Source organism: Empidonax traillii, unplaced genomic scaffold (assembly GCF_003031625.1).
Source record: "Empidonax traillii isolate 1590-97213 ecotype Southwest subspecies unplaced genomic scaffold, ASM303162v1 scaffold23:size2178997, whole genome shotgun sequence".
Lineage (NCBI taxonomy): Eukaryota > Metazoa > Chordata > Aves > Passeriformes > Tyrannidae > Empidonax > Empidonax traillii.
Window position 1 is genome coordinate 490,719 of NW_020955216.1, and position 20,648 is coordinate 511,366.

The 20,648-nt window shown below is 37.9% G+C and overlaps 1 protein-coding gene across 3 annotated transcripts in view; it reads right to left on the bottom strand.

Moving 5' to 3' along the window:
• Positions 1 to 3,133: 3,133 nt before the first annotated feature.
• The window catches only part of PHKB (phosphorylase kinase regulatory subunit beta), a 69,375-nt gene continuing 51,860 nt past the window's right edge, over positions 3,134 to 20,648 (bottom strand). For all 3 annotated transcript variants that reach the window (XM_027902868.1, XM_027902861.1, XM_027902853.1), the window contains 11 exons: positions 20,566 to 20,627; positions 20,315 to 20,477; positions 19,387 to 19,468; positions 17,218 to 17,275; positions 15,406 to 15,496; positions 13,636 to 13,838; positions 10,914 to 11,048; positions 8,225 to 8,354; positions 7,726 to 7,833; positions 6,269 to 6,409; positions 3,134 to 3,970 (listed from right to left, as the gene is read on the bottom strand). In XM_027902868.1, the coding sequence (XP_027758669.1) occupies positions 3,833 to 3,970; positions 6,269 to 6,409; positions 7,726 to 7,833; positions 8,225 to 8,354; positions 10,914 to 11,048; positions 13,636 to 13,838; positions 15,406 to 15,496; positions 17,218 to 17,275; positions 19,387 to 19,468; positions 20,315 to 20,477; positions 20,566 to 20,627 (1,311 nt within the window). In that variant the 3' untranslated portion in view covers positions 3,134 to 3,832. The remainder of the gene's footprint in view (positions 3,971 to 6,268; positions 6,410 to 7,725; positions 7,834 to 8,224; positions 8,355 to 10,913; positions 11,049 to 13,635; positions 13,839 to 15,405; positions 15,497 to 17,217; positions 17,276 to 19,386; positions 19,469 to 20,314; positions 20,478 to 20,565; positions 20,628 to 20,648) is intronic.

The following is a 20,648-nucleotide window of genomic DNA, read 5'->3' on the forward strand; positions in this document are numbered from 1 at the left end:
GTGGGCATGGACAGTGTGTCATCCTGTGCCAGGAGCAGGAGTGGGCATGGACAGTGTGTGATCCTGTGCCAGGAGCAGGAGTGGGCATGGACAGTGTGTGATCCTGTGCCAGGAGCAGGAGTGGGCATGGACAGTGTGTGATCCTGTGACAGAAGCAGGAGTGGGCATGGACAGTGTGTGATCCTGCACGTTTCCTTTGGGCTCTCAGCAGTGTTTTACAACTCTGTTTCATTTTGTGTTTATGGCAGAGCATAGATTTTCTTGCTTATTTAATTTTCTCTTCCCACGCTGCAAGGCTTAGTTCATTAGCTTAAAAGACTGTCACGCTTCTGGAGAAGAGAGTATGTCTGGCAGGGGTTTTGTGGATAGTAATTATCTAAAAATTCAATCAAGTCGTTCTCTTGATTGATTTCTGGGATGAAATATAGAAGCTTCAGTGGAATTAATTGCATCCCAGTATTTTTATAATTTATGTTTTAAGCATTAGACTGCCCCACCACTCCCACTCCCTTTGGTACATTTCTTTTTTCCTTTTACAAACTAGCAAAGTATCTTCAAGGTATATGCTGTGACTGTATCACTGGGGTTTTTTTCATTAAATATGTCTTTCAGTGATATTAGTACTGCATTTTTACAGAAGGACAATTTTCAGTCTTAAAATGCCATGGGTAAAGCAGGTAGATTTTCTTGAAAACTGTAGGAGGCACATAAATATAAAATGGCACTGATTGTGAACGATGACCATTTCTTGAGGAATTTATTTTCATGGCGTGAACTCCATGTGCAAGGTTTAAGAAAGTATTTAAATAGCAGTGAAAACAAAAAATAGGAGACCTAAATTACAAAAGGAGAACAATGCCCCTGAGATGAGCTCAGCTGGTTAGCCCGTGGTGCCAACACCACCGAGCTCCTGGGTTTGATCCCTGTATAGGCCATTCATTGAAGAGTTGATCCTTGTGGACTCGATGATCCTTGTGGGTCCCTTCCAACTCAGAATATTCTGTGATTTCTCTGTGATATTATCATATTAACCCTAAAGTTGCTGTCATCAGACACTGCTTGCTGATAACCTTGATGACAAAATATTATTCAGAAAAATGCCCCATGAGTGTTGTGACAGCACCACCTTTGGATTGATCCAACAAAAACCTGTTCAAATCAGGATCTCTTACTGTGTTTTCTGCTATGGTGCATTAGCAACTAATGAAGAGGATTTCTCAGAGATTTATTTGTTATTAACCTGGTTGTCTATTTTTTTCCAGTTTCTCTTCTGTAGCAGCTGCACAAACTGATCTGTGAGCAAAGTAAGACTGAAGTCCTATGGAGGGGAGCAACAAAGCAAACAGCAAAAATGCCAAGCAAGCCTTGACTGCACGTGTCAACTTCTTACCTTCTGAATTCTCCTGAGGAATGGAGCAGGTTGAAATGTGTGCTGTGCTGTGAACATGACACCTATTAACTGTCACAGTAATCCACAGTGTGAAGACAATGGTTTTGACAAAATTGAAGGTGACTGAGTTTGGAGGTGAAGAGGGGGGGTGCGTTTATGTGTATCTACACCAGGAGTTGTCACTGCAAGTTGGTATTTCCCCTCTTCCTAATTGCAGAGGGGAAAAGGGATTTTTTTTTGCTGTGATTTGCTTAGCTGAAATAATTTGGTCTTCTTCTCAAGAGCATCTCATAGAGGAACCTGGGGGGGAAAAAGTGGTGCTTAAAAACAACTTGCTTATACTCAATAGCTAAACTTTAAATTATTTCAACTACTGTTTTCCTATTGTTTTAATGGATCCTACTTCCCCTTGAAAGTCAAATGGTTTTTCCAGTTTTGGAGCACTGTGAAGGTACTGAGGATAATAAGGAATTGAATGGTGTGAACCAATATTGAACCCTTGGGGACTTATTTCTTTAATGCCTGGAGCAAGTCTAGTGCCAGCAACTCTTGTCAGTTCACAGGGCACTGTGAACATTGACTGTTGCATCTTCAATTATTAATTTACAACCCCAAATGCATCTTTTTCCTTGTCTTTTTGAGAAAGAACGTTTTCAAAGAAATTAGGACCAAGTTTATTAAATACTAACCACACATTATTTGACCTATGGCTGTTTAAAAACTATCAGGTTTACCTTTCATTTTCTGCTGCCCTCTTTATTCTCACAAAAATTTCTCTTTCCTCTGTGATTTCAAACACTTTATAATGTAGAAAATTGTTTAGTAGAAATGTTTGTTTCTATTCCGATTATCTTCTTATCTTATAAAACTATAATTTAATAGGCAAGCTATTAAAGCTTAAGAGCCATTTGTGTCAAGCTCCTGTCTTGTTCCTACTTCACCAAGAGAAAAATTAATGGTATTGTCGTTCCAGACTCAAGAACCTTTTTCAGAGAATGTGGACTCTGCTGGATTTTGGTATCTTCATCTTCTAATCTAACCTTATTTTGTAGAAGGTGAAAAATTGTCACAACTGCAATTTCATAAACTACGTGTTCAAGGCTATAAAGGAAAACAAGACCAGCTTGCATGAATCTTCATTCCAAGTTTGAATAAGGAAAAGGGGTGAGTGGCATTTTCATTCATTTGCAGTTAATAAAGGTCAGACCAAGATCAGCAAATCTGAGGCTTCCCAGTAACTGAGGTATTAATGGAGTAAGAGCAGAAGAGAAGCAGCAAGAAGCGGTAAGAATTAAAGTGCACTGACATTTGAAATCACAAGCAATTGCAAAGCCAAAACTAGAGCCACTGAGTAAGGAACTGCCAGTGCTCCTGGAGTAACCTGCAGGGTTTGCACAGAAAGGACTGTTTCCTTTCATCAGGATTTACAGTTTGTAGACAAGAGTTATGTTGTATATTTATATGGCAAGATATACATCAATTTCAAACAATATTTTTAAAACTTCTAGAAATAGGTGTCTCTTTGCATGTCACTTAAAGTATTTTTATTGACAGGGTTTTTTTTACAAGCATTTGCTTTTTATTATTTTCACCAAAATAAAGCATATTGCATACAGCGTTTTCACACATTTAGGAGATAAATAAGTGTATTTTGAATTTTTTAATGCAAAGATAGCATATGTAATACAAACTTATTTCTTCATTGATGTTCATTTTAAATACAGCCTGTTTGCCCTTTTTTTAAAAACAAACGTTCATCTTGTTACCGAACATTTCCCTTGTTAACTTACAGATGCTTAAACTACAGTTGGGAAACTGCAATGATATATATTGCTTGAGATAAAAAGTTGCTCTATTAGGATGAAACCTGTATATCAAGTGACCAATTGGTAAATTAAAAAAAAAAAACAACAACCTGAAAACAATGCCTGTCAATTTAACTGATACAGAAAATCTAGAATGAATAACAACTCTTTAACCATCACCTACAATTTATGTGTAAAATAGTAAGAAAATAATCCAATTTTTGTATTTCCATACTGATTGGTATGCATGTTAATTATGGTATTTTCTGAATTCCATTTAGAGTTTACAACAAACTTCTCTGTAATTATAAATAAATAGAGGTATAAAGACAAAAACTGCTTTTCTTTTGAAGTTAACCAGCTACATTAGGTGCATAATTTAAGATCATAAATAAATTCTCATTCAGCTTAATCAATTATCATCAGACTAACTTCATGTGCTCAGTTACAGCTGCATAGTTGAGAAAGGAAAAAATTAGGTGGCACTTGGTATCTTTAATGGCACTTCTTTCAGCAGAGGATAATATGCATTTGTATTGCTAGCCAGGGTTACTCTTCAAAACAGTATTTTAATATATGCTTGAAAAATACATAGAACACTAGCTAAAGCAACCATTCCTTTTTGTGTTTCAGAGCTTCAGCTGATGGTACAGGGATCATCACTGCTTGCTCTCACTTCCCCGTCCAGCAGTAAGGTGATCACAGCTTTACTCAAGTAGCTGCACGTTCCCTTCTTCCCCAGTGGGGGGGTGTTGTAGAAAGCAGTCATGTCATTCTGCAGGGCAAGGAGAAGATGCTGCCATTAGTGTTGACTGAGAAAAGCAGCCAAACACAGGGTAACAAGAGGAACATCCCAAATATGGCAGAAGTGCAAATGTGGTTTTCAGGAGTTTAAAGCTATAGAACAATTCTGCTCCATTTGTAGAAATCTCCCCCATATACTTACCTCAGCACGTGGAGAACAGGTTACTAAGATTTACTGCATCTATTTCTGCATTGAGTTTTCCAGGACTATACAGATACCACCTTCTTAATATTTTTCTTAAATGTCACAGCTGTCAGAGAACAACTGCTCTCCTAAAACATGCAGCTGGGTGCTGACTGTGGGCCCTCACTGTGCTGCCACAGCACAGTTGTGAGCCAGAGCCTTGGGTGTACATGGAGATGGAACACTGACTGAAGACTTATTCAGAAAGAAACAATCCAAGATCCAACCCACAGGTATCACATGAACTAACTCATTAATCAGTTCACCAAAATAGGTGTCCTTCACTCAACACCTGTTTTTCACAGCTAATGACGTTATAACATCTGCTTATTCTCCAGTTATATATTAGCTGCTATATAAAGGCTCAACACTTTAATTCAGTAAACTGGTTACTTTTATTAAATCAAGGGCAGAGATTGTGTGGTGAAAATATTGGACTGCTGAAGTTTTAAGATGTGTTTGAAATTACTGGAGTAAATACTTTTGACATCTATTGTATGTTAACAGGGAATTAGCAAAGCTCAAAATATTTGCAAGTTGGTTTTATGGAAGACCATGGTTCAGACAAATTAGGAGGTTTTAGCCATGTTTTTTAGGAAACTTTGAGACAGAACATCATAAGAACAATCCTAAATAGGCTACAGTGAGCTGCCAGAAGCATACACCTGGGAATTTGGAGAGGCAGGTTCCAGAAAATTCTCATGTAAGGAGCTGGAATTTACAACAAACTTAAACATACTATTCTCAACTACAGGATTTCTTTCCAGGAGACAAAAAGGCACTAGTCTAAGTAGATCTGGCCTTGGGAAAAAATCCATCACTTCAATGGAGGCTAGGGCAGCACCAGTAAACACTGGGATTTGCATGGAATCTTTCTTTATAGCCACTGGGGATTTGCAAATTGTCACAAAAAGGCAGTAGCATATTCGAGATCCAGTGTGGAGCTGGCACTTAACAGCCCTTTGTGTGGATGATGTGTGAGTTTGTCATGGCCACAGAGTCATTACACTCCAAAATGGGCCAAAAGAATTGTAATTTCAAGAAAACTGTGTTCTTTTACAAACAAAGGTACTATGCAAAGTGACACGTTGCTGAGGCTGGATAGGGGTCTTGCTTTCAAACCTTATTACAAAAAACTGGTGGCAAAAGACTGAACACTGAAACATTTGAAAGAATTCCCAAGGTGTATATCCTTCCTCATCTTTTAAAGGAGCTAAATTCAGCAAGAGGAACTGCTCTTGCATGTCAATGTTATGAATCAATAAATTCTTCAGAGCTAGCACAGATATTTTTGAATATATTGAGCACAATAAAATGCCAGACAGAGCAAAGAAGATCATCCTCAGCAGCACAGGGACTTGTCCCACTGCTTTATTCCTATTTCCTCCTTCAACCAGTTCAATAAACTTGGCTTCATTACCGAATTTCAGAGCTTTGAGGTACCAAAACTTGTAGTAAGAATATTTAGAGGTCTCTAAAGCATAAACCCTACACTTCTAGTGAAGTAAATATTAGAAGCATTTATTCATTTATTTGAATTTTAACCCTTAGATATCAAAAGCTTGCGAGGTCATGAATGCAACTCCAGCACAAAAATCAGTAACTAAGAACAGTTTTGTGTTTCAAGATCTTGCATTAATACAGTCAATAAAAGTTCTTTGGTTACTAAACTTTTCTTAGTATCTGTGTACATAAGATCTTAAGTCCACACTTTCATGCTGAGCTTTAGTTTTTTTATTTTCTTATTTTTAATTCTTCTCTGTTCTAGTGTCCTTCTTAATGAATTCTGTCCCCTTTGATAAGTAACTTTCTCAGCTTTACACAAACTCCCATTTCAGAGCTATGTAACACTGAGTGTTCCCCCATCCTAAAATTTTGAATTTACAATTCAGCAACAAAGTGCACCTCTTTCATCTCTGCTTAAAAGCTCTTTGCAGGCTTAGGCAGCACTTGGGTATCCTAATTTCTTATCTGTGTTCCATTCTGAACTCCCATCAATTGCTTTTTACTCTGAACTGCACAGAATTAACATTTATAACTTCAGTAAGAATGGTAAATCCTGTAAGACAGCAATATTTTACTCACTTGACTTTCAGCTCCCTTTGGACTGCTGTGATCTTTCTGAAAGTCATGAAATGCTTCTTGCACCACTTTGTCCAAGTCCACTTTGTCCTGGAACTCTAGCTCAGGATTTCTCTCCAAAATAACAGATATAACCATCAGCAACTAAAAGGCAGAAAAAGACTGTAAGACTTTAAATTTGATTTTTTAAAATTCAGGTTACATAATAGCACTGCTGGTAATTGCATGTGCCTCTTTGAAGCAGGAAGCCATTTAATAATGGCACAGGTAATAGCACACAGATAATAGAATTCTGACTTTGATAAAAGAATCACTGGAAAAGCAGGCTTTCATGAAAGGTTACAATTGCTGGTGACTACCTAGTTAAGGGCACTGTGTAAATGATTGACATTAAAATCTAACTTGGCTGGGAGCCAGGGAAGTTATTTCCTATTTTATTCAGTTCACTGTGTGGCTGCACAAATGCTGCAGCTTAGTCATTGGAGAGGGCGAAAGGCAGCAAACACTGAACCTCAGCATTTGGTATTTTGAGGCATAATTACAGATTATACGTCATACTTTGACAAAGTTTATAAAAACCAAGGTCCATAAATATCAGTAAAGTCTCAGTTCTTCAAAATTTACCTTCCTTACATCTGAAAGAGGTTTAAAATAGGAAGGTGAACGTGGCAAGTGTCCTGTTGAAGTACTTACAAGTGGGCAGTGGAGTCTGTACTGGCCATGTTGGGTTTGTTAATTTTGGTATATTTTAGCAAAAATTGGGGATGTTCCAACAAGCAGCCTGACCATGAGCTGTGAGCCAGAACAGAGAGGGATTTGATTTCCCTGTGGAGCAATAATCACAAGCACCAGGGGCACATACCTGGGGACTAACAGTGAGTGCTGCTGACAGCACAGGTGTCAGACACCAATGGTACAGGTGCTCTTGAGCTGTTCAAAAAGCAAACATCATGTGCAGTGGAGGAGAGGGAGTTTAAACAGCCTCTTGTTTTACTCTTTGGTACAGGAACACGAGAAAATGGGAAGTTATTCAATTCATTAATATAAAGCAACTTATTAAAGCAGCCTCAGCAAAAATGGAAAGAAGAATCCTTTGGAGGGCAAATGGATTATTTTAGAGCAGTTTTGGCTAGACCTAGAAAATTGTTAGGAAAAGGCATGGGCTAGGGACTTGAAGGAAAGCTACTTTGGAATTACTCTTTATTAGTTTTTACCTCCTGTGGCCTAATTGTATTGGTACTGTCGTTAATATTTGGTAAAGAACATTAAGAACTTGGTATATTCTGAATATGTTAACAGAAACCTGTTTAATCATGGAGATAATGGAGAAACCACTGAAGCAAGTGCTTATATTTAAAATGCTAATTCTTCAGATATTTGAGTCTGGGTTATTTTTTTTTCCTTCAGGCTGTAACACACTCATGCATATTATAAAATTTCATTAATTGTTGGCCACAGACCTCTACAATAATTTGTCTGTATTGTGGCTGGTCGATGTTTTGCAGCATATCTTCAACCAGAAGGGAAAAATTCATTTCATACATCGTCATATCCGATAAGGTTGGTTGCTGAAAGAGAAATAATATTGTTACTCAAAGACCATCTGCATTAAATCAAACCCCCCCCAGGTAGAGCCTGTTTGCTTGTTGAATCCTACTCAACAAAGAAATACAACCACTGTAGGATCAAAAACGGAGCAGATTTCAGAGTCCATGATTTGGAGAGAGTTTTCTAGACTTATGCTTTTATGAATGTGCTTTAATAGAAATACTTGCCTTCCATTCTATTCTGATTGTATTTTACTCCCCCCTCAAAAAAAGAGAACTTGAAAACACTTTTCTGTTTTTCAACTCTAACAGGAACAAGTAAAACATCGCGACATAAAATAAACATTAATGACAAAATAATTCACCATTTTCAGGTAAAACAGAAATAACATAGCACCTCTGGTGGTTTTACCTGTGGTAGGAATTTCCCCGCCACGATCAAACCGTTGGGAGTTCTCTCGAGGATCTGCCACACCCGATCATAGAACCCGGCCGGAGTTCGGTTCAGAGAGCCATCGATCTGCCTCCTGTTCAGCCAGCTCCTGGGGCACACACAGGGGAAACTCCTGTGAGAACCTCTGACAGGAGCACCACAGAGCCACCTTCTGTGCTGGGAGCCAGCAAGGTGAGCAGTGACATCACACACATCTCAACATGCACACGCTGTACATGCTGTGCTCTCAGGGGAGGTTCACTCCAAAAAAACAGATTAAAGATGTTCAGCATCAGAGATCAGAACGTTATTCTTGGGTGTGTGTTTGTTTTATGTAACTGGAGAAAAAGAATTAACTGTGAAATCTATCCAGTGCAGTCCAGTAACAGCAGCAGATCGAATTCATCATGTGTAATCATATTAGGAGAGCGCATTTCAGCAGAAATTTTTGCTGAAAGATAAGAATTGCTGAAGGTAGGGGTTTTTTTTCTGATGGTGTGTAGAAAACAAGTGGCCTGTAAATTTAGAAAATTCAACAGAATGGTTTTGTTAAACGAAAGTTTTGAACAAACTGAGTTACCTTCACCATAAATCACAAATTTTGTTTGTCTTCAGCAGCAGACTGTCCACAGCCTCCTTCACTTACATCCATCAAGTCTGGAATTTATTTTTCCTATTTTTTTCTTCTCAGTATTACTACAGCAATGGGGCTTTAGCCACAGCATTTGAGACACCAGCAATGTGTCACTTAACTGCCAAAAACTTCTGTCTATTATGACAGCTCCATCTCACTCTCTGTACAGCTCTGTCCTTGGATTAGGACAAGAAAACTTCCATAAAAACAGAACGACCAGTGGTGGTAGAAATAAGAGGGTCTTTTCTTAATTCAAAGAAAGAAGCATTTGAAGATGTGAAAAATACTCTGACCTACACACATAACCATGGCAAGGAAGACAGTCTTGTAAACTGAAAAAGCAAAATAAGTTTTATAACTATTTGGACCATTAAAAGAACATTTAACAAAAGGTTACTTGTAATCCTGTGACCTACATAAATAGGCTCAAAGTATCTGTGGAGTCTGCACTCTGTTGGTGAGACAGGTAATACATGCATCTACATGGTATCATACCCTGGAGTACAGTGTGAGAGAGGTAGGAAAATTGCAAATATTTTACTCTCTGTGAAAATTTGGAGAGAGGTTGGTTGTGGACTGTTTGGGGAGGTAAACAGACCATTAACCCTTCCTGCATGACAAATTAATTGGCAGTGAGATATGGTGTCACACTAGCGGAGATTTTTTTCTACAGATCACAAGAGTAGGAAAAACTGTCACAAAACAAAACAAAAAAAAAAAGCAAGGAGACAGTGTTCTGTAGTTCCTGGCAGGAAAAGAACTTTTAAAAACGAGTCACTAATGGGCAAGGAGAAACAAGTTATAATTCTGTACAGGAAGAAGTTAAAGATAGGAAGTTTTGAAGAATATGCTGGCAAGCTTTTGTACTCAGATAAGCCCCAAAAAAGAATCCTCATCCTCAGAAAATCCATCTGAGTGCTCTTTACTGACCTATCTATCCTGAGTTACAGGAATCAAAAGCAGAAGCTGCTGTGGCGACTCAGGTAAGATCTCTAATGATGGATGGTGCTTGAAATGCTTACTGTGATTGACCAAATTGTTTCCTAAATAGCCTAATACATAATGGAAAGAGCTGCACAGAGAGACCAGGGGTTGTTCTGCTGCAGTTTGAGCAAAATAATGTCAGCATTAATGTGAGGAGAGACAGCAACTAAACAAGAAGAATTTAAATAAACACAACCAAGACACTGAAAAGCACCTGGGAGATAGAGCACACGGCCAGTGGGACTGAGAGATGAGACACCAATTTAAGCAACTTGTTTCTCAGGCATTACAGATTGGGGAATAAAACAGGTGTGTTCTAAATGAAGCAGGAACACAAGTAATGGGATGTGTTGTGCACTTCCTCTGTGTTGAGAGAAAAGGCCCTTATCCATTCAGTCATGGACTATGGAAATTATCAGCAGTACTATGTGCCAAAGATTAATCTAACAAAGTAAAACCAAAAGGAAGAGTTTTGACTTCATTCTTATCAATACAGTTCAGTGGAAATATTGTCATCATAACTTGTCTTGCGTACTTTGTATCACAATGAATGCTCTTTTTGGCAGCTGATTACAGCTTGGAGAAAAGATGACAAGTTTCAGGCAGTGCCACTCTCTCGAGAATTCTAGAGAACATCTGTTCTTAATTCATATAATAACCCAGAAGGAAGAGGGCACTGAACAGCAGACAAACTGTTCTTATAAGCTACTTAAGTAGAGGTTATTGGGTAATTTTTGGCTCCTTTCCCCACGTCAAAGGATGTAATGCTCCATTTTACAATAGGCAGATCTCTTTTCTGTGGCAGTGAAGAGAATTCCACAAGGATAAAGCTGAAAAAGGAACATGCAGTATAAAAGAAACAAGTGTAGAACCTGGACACATATGAAAGACTGAAAAAGTGTGTTTTTCCCACTTTTCCTTAAATAAGTATATTAGTGATTACAGATGCCTGGTGATTTCAGGGGTGTGCAAAGCAGTTCAGAAACTAAATTCACTTGAACAGTTGATTATGAATGAAAAGAGGTGCCACAAACCCTCACATCTCATTACCTGCCCGGCTGCTGTGGCTGAAGGACGTCCAGCAGAAGCTGCTTCACTTCACTAGGAGACATCTGGTACAAGTCCTTGGCTGGCATATCCCCAGCACGGATTTTCAATTCATACTGCATAGCATGAATAATCCATCTGAAGCAATGCAAGGAATATATTTACTAATTAAGTACAAAGTTTCCAAATATGAAAAATTAGTCTAATAAAATAGCTCATAAGAATTCCACATGATCCTGCTATTTGGCTGTCAGGACATGCATAAAATATCAGACTCTACAACTCATATTGTTTGATTGAAACATGATATGAACTGAAAGGGATAATGCATATATTTTAATAAATGTGTTGCGAAGTGTGCTTTGCATAGAAAAATTTGATTTGGCTACAAAAAATTGACTACAATTGACTACAAAAAAAATTAGCTATAAAAAATTGATTTGACTACATCCCATGTTCATTAAGACAAACATTTACCTGGCTTTTGATGTTAAAATTCTTATTCAAAATTAGGCTCTGATAATATATGCATTTTGCTGAAGAGTTTTAAAAAGCCATTAAAATGACAAGATTTTACTTTTTAAAATACTTCAGGGCTTATTTATAATTTTAGCCTTTGAAACTCCTTTTTGCAGTCTATCACACTTTCTTCTGCTACCCTCTTTTGAAAAAACATGATTACATAAAAACATGGCAGCAGCAAAGAATTTTAGCCTTAGGTATCAGAGAGGCAGACCTTGGCAAAGTATTGAAGGAAAATGCTGAGTTTTATTCTGCACATTATGTAAAACCAAATGCAATATCAAAGATGAAATAAGGTACAGATACATTTGAAGCCAAATAAGTGGGCACAGAGCTCGGTCTCTCACCATCTACATTGGTTCAGTTCAAGCAGGTATTACTAACAAAAGGAAAAAGAAACTTAAATAGTTGGTCTTCAGATAGTCCGTCATATAACACCTGATCAAGTCTGGGTTACATCAAAGAGCTCTCCTGTGATTACCCCAAAATGCAGCACATTCTTAAGGGAGCTACACTGTCATCAGTATCAGCCACATTCCACGGTCACTCGGTTATTTAGCCAACAAGGTGCAGAATGTCTGTGTTTGTGTAAGTCAATCACAGTCTTTTCTAAAGTATTCTTAGTAACTACAGACAATGTGGAGATGTCCAGCCAGCTGATCCAACGTTACTTTAAATTTGATGTTTCCAAGACCTTGCACTGGAGGTGCAAGACACCAGAGAAGATCAGGCCACATGGACACATTACATTATGCAGGACATACTACTTTCATTTATTTCAGCAGGGGAATAGTGTCCTTCTCTCCTTACTGAGATTAACAACACAACTGGCTCAGGAATCTGTCCTTTCCTCACTGGTGACTCCAATGTGTCTGTAAGTCCCTCACGGGTATTTTCCCTTTGCAGTTGCCTCCAAACCACAGCAAAGTCAAGACTGGACCTTCTACTGAGCTCTTCACTGATAAGAGGAGGGTAGAAGTCATAGGTTGGGAGTTTTTACAGTAATAGGCCTGTCAGCAACTTGATCTATTTCAACACGGAACCCTGAAAACAAATCAATAACAGGACACTAAATCAAATCATTACCAAACTGGAATGGCATTTCTGTGAGAAGGTTAATTTTGCTCACTGGAGTGGGTGATAACACTGAAATAAAGGAAATTGAATCTCTAGCATTAACCTTGGAAGAAAGAAAAAAAAATTGCTAAAAGGATTAGATACAGAGAATAAGGAGGGGGAGGAAAGAAGAGTAACATGGATCTGTAGAGGGGACAGAAAAGCATTTAAGTGCAAAAGGATAGATGTATTCCAGTCAAATCTAATACAGGCATTTGAAAAATTTTCGGTTTTATGACGACTAGAATGTACTGCTAAAGTGGAAATATGAATTTTGTGTGCTTGAAAAAAGACTGCTGCTATCTACCTCCAGTGCTGAAATGCCATATTTTTCTCTATGGAAAAAAAATAGGGAAGATGGAACACTTAAGTTCTGATTTTTAAAGTGTGCTCACTCATTCTGTGTATCTCAGTCAGTAGCACCTGGCCTCTTCAAAGAAGTGCTTATTCAAATGCATGTCTCTTCCTAAATATGAACAATAATTAACTTCTGCAGATAGCAGAGTAAATGCAGATACCATGGAATATGACAATGCTCCAGCACAGACTATTTGTAGGTCACCTTGTCAGCTAAATAGAACAACCTACCAGGTAAATGATGCTTTAAACCTGATTCAGCTTTGTGGCTCCTGGCTCAGACAAACCTATTCAGTAGAGAATTGGACAACTAGGCAGCTGATGAGCAGTCAAGAAGTGGTGTATGTTGTCTGCACTAGGGATACTATTCAGCTGGGGAGTGGGGGTATTTGGTTTGAGGTGGTTTTGAAGAACATTTTTAGCAACAGAATCCAAAGCTTTGATAAGTCCTCTAGTTCACTGTATCAGCAGTAGGAATGCTCCAAATGAACCATGACAAGGACTGTCCCTCCACTTTACACTATTGACTGGCAATTTGAGAATAGTTGTGTACCTGCTTTTGGCAAACTAATTTAAAGCAGTCTTCCTAAAACTGAAGTATACAAGTTCTGCTGCATCATCTTACATAAACCATTTCTGCAACGTAGCAACCATCTGCATACATTTCAAGTATATATATTCTTCTGCAATAGCAGTAGTAATAAAGAACAACAGCAGACACTTTACTGACCCAATCCGTATCTTCAGCATCCCCCTGAACAGCTCAGGTGAATTTGAGATGATCCAGCCAATATGGATGACAAGTTCCTGCTGAACTACGGCTTCTCTTTCATCTTGTAAATGACATTTTTCATAAATAATGTTCTTAATCACTGCTGGGGATAAGGGGTTAGAAATAACAACTTCTTCCTGGCCAAAAGCTCCAAGTGTCACCTATGGTACATTGAAAACAATTCAGAAGACACAGATAGGAATAAAAGCACTGGAGAAGCAATCCAGAAATTCAACTTCATCAACTCTGCTTTGCTTGTTAAAATTGCACAGTACAAAAAAAATTTTATGTCAATGGCTGATGCTTGTTAATACTGTTAATTGGATGCTATTGAAGTAATAAACTTCACAAAAGACAACAATAAATATGGAATATATTTTCCTACATTAAAATAAAAATGCTTTGGTTGTAATCATAGCTGTAACATGAGGTTTAGACAGTATTTAATTTCATACATTTCAGCTGTGAAGCTCACTTAAAATTCAATAGCAAATTTATATTTTGTTTTCTTATTTCTAATAGCATCCTAAAAGTGACAGCCTTCATTTTAAAAAAACATATTGCTGCTACTGGATTGTTTAACCACAGAAAAGGAATTTTGTTAAAATTCTGGTTTGTTTTTAATCTACTGTCAGTAAAACAGCAACACTAGTTTTTCTCCTACAATAAAGACCATTGTTACACAGTGACCAGTGAAGAAAAGTTAGGTTAAAAAGTTGCAGATAGCCTCAAATCATGCTGCAGGCAGGTGCAGTTCCCTCTACAGCTCTGGAGCGCCAGAAGCACAAACCCAGACCTCAGTCTGGAGTGGGACAAACAACAACATTGCATATAAGCAAATATACACATACACTTAATACAAATAGACATAAATATTCAATTAGCATTATCTGGAAGCAGCTATTCATGAACATAATTAAAATTATTGTGCTGGGAAAAAAAAATGACATCCTCCTTAAGAAAGGAAGAAACACTGTTGATTAAACTTTGTTGAAACAGAATACTAAAATCCTGAAAGACCTTTGGCTCAGCTGCCACCCACGTGTTGTCTTCTGTTCAGTTAGAGAGAATGGCTACATTTTCTTTAAAGAAGTCTTTTAAAACTTTTGTGAAATAAGAGGATATATATATATAAATTTTAGAAAGGTCTGGGTGGGAAGATACCTTAAAGATAATCTACTCCAAGCCCCATCCAACCTGGCCTTGAACACTTCCAGGGATGGGGCAGCCAGAGCTTCTCTGGGCAACCTGTGCCAGGGTCTCACCACCCTTACAGTAAAGGATTTCTTCATAGTATCTCACCTAAACCTACCCTATCTCATTTTGAAGCCATTCCCCCCTGTCCTGTCTCTGCATGTTCTTGTCAGAAGGCCCTCTCTGGCTCTATTGGAGCCCCTTTAGGCATTGGAAGGTGTTCTAAGGTCTCCCCAGAGACCTTAAACCTAAAGAATTTCATGCAAATCATACCTCTTCCCCTCTTACCTAAATGCTGAACTGTCTTTTCAGTCTCATTCTGTCATTGATTAGAATCAGAACTATTAGCCAATTCCACATGCAATTATTAAATAGATCTTAATTTTCCCTGGATTTTTCTTCCTCAGTAAAGATTTTTTTAAGCCATTGGGGACTTTTAAAAAAGAAGCATCAGAGGCCTTCAAAATTAAAAAGCCATTTGTTTAGTTTCTCTGTTATAATTCCTTAAAACATTTCTGAGGAGCAAAGACTTACCTGCTTGCCCTGAACTAAAACATTAGTAATAGATGGTGCAAGGCTGTCCACTAGTTTACCTAAAAGACTTGCTGCGAAGCGCACAACAGACCTGAGGGCAGAAAACAGAGCAATCCCACTACATATCACAAGCTAGTTTAATGAATTCATACAGCAGTTTAAAGTCTGCCAGAGATCTCAAAACTAACTCAGCGAACGCATCGTTATTTATAAAGTGGAATTTGGCTCAGATTTTATGTACTCTTCTATGGATTTTCATTTTTTAGTCTAGATATAGGTTAACGGATCAATAATGTATCTCATTAGAACTCATTAAACTGCCAGCTCCATAAAAAGCTTCTTGTTCTCTTCTCAGCAGCATCTTGAGAACAGACAGGTAAGAGATGCCAGCTCCTCTTTTAAGACATTTTCATCATTTTGCAAGATAAATAGACTAAAAAATTACCAAGGTTAAGGCAGAGTCAGAAAGATTTTGCAAGAGAAAGTACAACACGTAACACCAAGGCCTTGTTGTGTGTTCCATGCTGAGGTAACATTTTGCATGTGTAACGTGAAAAGAAGAGACCTGTGTAACCTGCAACTTCTCAGAAAAACATTTTTCCATATATGCAGTTGATGGCTAAAGATATGAATACTTTTAATAATAATTTCCTGACAAAATACAATTGTAATTGAGCTTTTCTAGCACAGGTTTTGAGGCTGCTAAGAATCATTTATTGAGAGTGTTAAGGAACAAATTGTAGTATTCTACAGTGTTAGTAAAAGCTCAAACAGTCGATGCTGATTCCTGTGAAAAGTGCTACACACTTCTTAAGATCAAGAGCAAAGCATTTAAAAAATGCATTAGCTGATACTATCAAAATGCAAATAAGCAAAAAAATAATCTCACAGAGCTGCACTTCAGCTTTCTGGGCACTTTACCTGTTTCCCATGTACCAGTAAAGTAGTAATATGTGGGGTTATAGAAGAAGAAAATTTCTGTGCAAATGCAGCACTGTAGCGCAACACCAACCTATATGTATGTCACATGGCAATCATGGAAGAGAAATGAAAAATAGTTTACATATTTTGTTTCTAAAAATACTTTTGATTTTAATTAGTTACAAAAAAAATACCACCAAGGTATTTTGGTTCTACCTCACTATTGGCAAAGGCCCGTTTAACTGTATGAAGAGACAAAAATGAAAAGCAGTTTTATATTCAGAGGCTGATCTGTTAGGAATAGTTACAGAGTGAGAGAACCGAGTTCAGGACAGGCTCAGCTCACTTCTTTGATAAAAATAAATTAAATTTCTACTGAGCTTCAGGGCAAAGAAATTAATAAACAACATGTAAATATCAACCTGTTTGCCAAAACCTTTTAAAGTTATTGTGACAAAGCGAGGCTCAAAGCAAATTAATTCAGGGCAATAAATCTGTGTTATTGTATCAGCTTAACTGATTTATATCTGATCAGCAGCCTTGCTACAGAAAGCTATTGACAATATTTTATCATGCCCTGTAAGAAATAAGAATATTAGTATTTTTTTCTCATTATTTCAATTTAATGAGACTTGTACATGAGCAATTTTGCACTCAGTGCAAATCCAGCCTATTGCCTTTCTATTTTAGAAGATAACAGTAAGAAGATACTTGTTAATTTTTTTAAGCATATTAAACCAGATTTTCAGCTGCCATGCACCAACACAATATTGTCAGTGAAGCTGTCATTTTTTCCCCCTTTAAGTGTGTAAGGATTCAGCCTTACTTTTCATAAACACATTAGGAAAAAGATGATGTAAAACATAAGGAACATGATATGTGTATACAAACCAGAGCTTTCTGCTGCCAGCTCGTCTATAGATTCTTTCAATATGCTCAGCAACAGTACCTAAAGGCATTTAATAAAAAAAAAAAAAAAAAAAAGAAAAACAAACAAAACATAAGCAAAAAAGATGCACAGGTTTTCATTTAATAGTAATAAGATCAATTTGATGAGATCGGTTAATTCTGAATCTGCTTTGGTAAAGCACTTTTTTATTATGTTTAACATCTAAAATTTAGATGCAATCAAGTCCCCTGTCTCCCAGTATATGCTGTTATGCAAGAAGCCAAACCAGATTTCAGCTGAATTTGCTGCTCATGATATTGGGATGCTCATGATATCACCTATTCTTGCAATATATTGGGGAAAATTTATCTACATACAGATTTGGCCTATGAAGGTACACCCCATCATAATGTACACCTTCAAACTGCAGAACCCAAGGTTCTGCTCCTCTTTTTAGATTTAGGTTTTATTGACTGTGTGATTATTGAATGTCAGTCTCCGTGGTCTCCAGTCGTAGGATGCAGGGAACTTTTAGTCAGTGACTCAGACTGTTTAATACAAAGTGCATATTAAAAAGGTTATCATCACCCACCATTTCATGTGGGATGGTACGAAAAGGTCTCTGCAAATTAGTTCTGAATGGTCAGAGGCATAGCAGCACTTTTTTCGTTTTTTTTTTACAAAAATGATTTCAACAGAGTGATCCAATAGTCGTAAGTGGTAATGCTGGTTGCTTACAGAGGTTAGGAAATCTGCCTTGAGTTTTTTCCAGAGCAAAGAACACAACCCACAAAAGTCTAAAAAAAAGCCCCTGAGGCTCTCAAAAGCTGACAATAGTACAGGTAACTGGTGGAAAAGCTACATGGGCCTAATGTGCAGATTCCAACCACAACGTGCAACAATGTCCTGGGTGTCAGCCAATCAATTTTATTCCGACATTGTTTTCCAGTACTGAGGGCAGTTTTGGGCACCATAACATAAGAAAGATATTAAAAAGTGTCCAAAAGCGGGATAAGAAGATGGTGAAGGGCCTTGATTTGAAGCCGTGTGAGGAGCAGCTGAGGGCACTTGGTGTGTTCAGCCGGAGGAGACTGCGGGGAGACCTCACTGCAGGTACAGCTTCCTCAGGAGGGGAAGAGGAGGGGCAGGCACTGATCTCTGCTCCGTGGGGACCAGGGACAGGACCCCAGGGAAGGGCCTGAAGCTGTGTCAGGGCAGGGTTGGTTTGGATGTCAGGAAAAGGTTCTTTCCCCAGAAGGTGACGGGCAGTGGTCACGGCCCCAAGGCTGCCAGAGCTCAAGGAGCATTTGGACAATGCTCTCAGGCACAGGCTGGGATTGTTGGGGTGTTCTGTGCAGGGCCAGGAGCTGGAGTTTGATGAACTTTGTGGGTCCCTTCCAACTTGGGACATTCCATAGTTCTATGACATTTTTAATATACCAATATGGATATAATATATGCTTATGTCAAAATGACAACCCTTCATCACAAGAACCAGCTGACACCAAAATTAAGAAGCAGGGCTCTATAACATGAGTTGCTAAGTCACACTCCTTGGTGAATAACTAAGAGAATATTATGTGATCTAAACATTGCTCTTTTTCTGAGGAGTATTCTCATATACAAAGGCAGCTAAAAAACAGTCTTTGAAAAAAACTAAACTCCAAAACTTGTAGCACAAAGGCCATAAGCCTCAGTAGCCTTCTGAGAATTATTTTACAGGAATTTAAATCTGTGCTCTAATACAAAGCCATAATACAAAATTAGGTAGGTTTCACAGATACATTGAAGTCGGATTACATCAAAGTAGAATAAAAATTAAGTATAAAGATTCGCATATTTCATACAGCTACAGACATACAGACTTGTCTTAAGTTTCAGTTTTCTATACAAGGTCAAATCCTCTATTTTTTTTTTAATCTATGCACTGAAAATTACAACTAGATAGAGCACTGGCCTACAAGCAATCTAAAAGAGTTCATATATTCAGCAGCTCATTCCCCACCACGCTATGAATTTGCATGTCCCATTTAATGTGGAAATTGCTTTAAATGGCAGAGAAAACAGCTACACAACTGCTGGCATGCACAGCTATTATTCATGTTCATTGCAACCAAACATACATCTGCTTCCTCAAACACTCTGAATAGTCAAATGAAAGAAGCTCTTACCTTCCTTGGTGATAAAATTCGGGCCTTCCCTTTTAAGCAATATACTGGAGAGTAACGCTTGACTTGCTAGGCAATTGCAGTCCTTAAAAAAGAAAAAAACAGCAACAACAAAACCACAAATAGCCTTCAGATTTTCAGTGAAGCAAAACCAGAACAGCTATTAAAAATTTCAAGCATACCCAAAGGGCCTTTTTTTTTTTTTCTTAATTTAAGAAAAAGTCTACAAATGTTGTTTTTAAGGGGATTTCACAACTATTTCATACACTGTGTGTGCTGTATCCTTGTCACCGCTGCTTGCAGAGGCTTCTCTGTGGTTTATATTCAGTTGAGATAATTTGACCTTGGAAACATTTCCTGACTTTTCTTTCTCAGGTCCTTTCATTTACAGCAGAAATGCTTGTAATGACATAGGGAACCAAGTAGGATACTTTGTAGGTTTGCATCAAACATGAGATCTAGAACAGATACTGGTAGTTTTCCTCTATATACAGGGAAAATGCCAGATGGGAACTTTCCCTTGATGTCATTAAGAAGTTCCCAGTCCATCTGAGGGAACACCCAATACTCAAGTCTTTTGAATTTCAGTTTGCGAATAAAATATCTATTCCTAAAACACATAACAAATGGGTCCCCTTCTAGATGGTCATTTAGCACCAGAGATGACTGGGGTAGCTGAGAGAACTGCCAGGCAGCAGGTACAGCACTAAGGGCCAGAGGGTTCTGTGATGTTAAGACAAAGGACTGTAAAGAGGATGATTCCCTGAGTATGGAGAGGAACATCACACATTTTATGTTATTAGCTGTGTTATTAACACTGATCACGACACTAATGCTGATTTAAGTAAGCTCCTGTTACAAAGAATATTGACACAGGATTTCTCATTTCACAGGAACAAAGTTACAGTGTATTTTTATCAAGTTTTCTTACATTAAGTTTCTGCAGGATCTCATATGTTGACTTGGTTTTCCAGTCATTAATATTTACATCTGGTTGCTGCTCAAGTTCAGAAGCATTTGGAGTACTAGACTGTCTCTTGACTTTTGAATGTTTTGGGAGATCCAACTCCTCCAAACTCTTGAATACAGGAGCCCTGAAAAATAAGTATATCATCTCTTCACAGTTCAGAACATATTTTAACTATCAAATACCACATTGTTACTATTTACACATAGCCTTACTCTTCTGTTTCAGTGATTCTTAGGAAGTCAAGTTGTTCAACAACTGCTCCAGATATTAACGTCTGAAATGAAAAATTGAAGAA